This window comes from Bos grunniens, chromosome 6 (assembly GCF_055505025.1).
Source record: "Bos grunniens cultivar Pamir isolate PY7600 chromosome 6, Bosgru_T2T1.0, whole genome shotgun sequence".
In the NCBI taxonomy this organism is placed as follows: domain Eukaryota; kingdom Metazoa; phylum Chordata; class Mammalia; order Artiodactyla; family Bovidae; genus Bos; species Bos grunniens.
In genome coordinates, this window is record NC_141170.1 from 84,972,072 (window position 1) to 84,973,003 (window position 932).

At 36.6% G+C, this 932-nt stretch overlaps 1 protein-coding gene across 17 annotated transcripts in view; it reads left to right on the forward strand.

Annotated features, from left to right (window-relative positions):
• Window positions 1-932, forward strand: part of CCSER1 (coiled-coil serine rich protein 1) — a 1,487,998-nt gene that overhangs the window by 1,010,614 nt on the left and 476,452 nt on the right. Inside the window, exon 11 of one of the 17 annotated variants that reach the window (XM_086406522.1) lies at window positions 165-216. The exons of the other annotated variants lie outside the window; for them this stretch is intronic. Within the exon in view, the coding sequence (XP_086262648.1) occupies window positions 165-194 (30 nt within the window). The 3' untranslated portion in view covers window positions 195-216. The remainder of the gene's footprint in view (window positions 1-164; window positions 217-932) is intronic. 17 annotated transcript variants of the gene reach the window in all.

The window sequence follows — 932 nt, forward strand, 5'->3', positions numbered from 1 at the left end:
AGTGATTTTTAATAGTTTATTATATTTATTAAGCTATTTTCATACAGTTAAATTTTTATAGAGTTTTTTTTCCTTGTTTGCTCTAAAGGAAAACTGAGTAGATAGTCTGTTTGTGAAGTCTGTCAATGAATCATTGACAGAATAAAGAAACCTTCTCCATTCAGGTCACAAACCATAAAAAGGGCACCACCTGATGGCAGAATGTTCAGATTGCAGGTAAGAAGCTAAACGGAAACAATCGACTTTTAGTGCTCAGCTGACAAATTGAAATAATAAAGTATCATACATTCCCACAATATCCATTTATCTATGTAAACCTTGGTTTCCTATAAATGAGCCTTGAGTCTTAGTGGAGTTGGTGATGGACAGGGAAACCTGGCGTGCTGCAGTCCATGGAGTTGCAAAGACTCAGACATGACTGAGCGACTGAACTGAAGAGTCTTAGCAGGACTGGAAAACAATTGGAGATTGTGAATATTGCTATTGAATATATGTTTGCAGAGGCATCTTAGTATATTATGCCTGAAACCAGTCAGCATGGGTTCAAATCCTGACTTCACCTTTTATTATCTGTTGAACTGACCTAAAACAAGATAGTCAACTTCATGCTCAGGCTTCTTGTATAGTACCTACTCAGAATTACTGTGGAGTAAATAGCTTGTATTTACAAGGTTCTTAGGATAATAACTGATGCAGAGTAAGTGCCGTGTAAAGTGCTTATTAAGTAGATAGAAGTACTTTATTATATATTCATATCAGCAGATATTATAAGTTGAGAGCAAAACCATCTTTTAAAGATACGTTAGTGGTTTCCTGGGTGTTTCATACAGGGTTGCATAGTTCAAGCTCTAAAAGGTACTTTGCAAAAGGGAATTTTATGGAGTCCTACTTCCCTGGTGCCTCCAACAGTAAAGAGTCTGCCTCTGATGTAG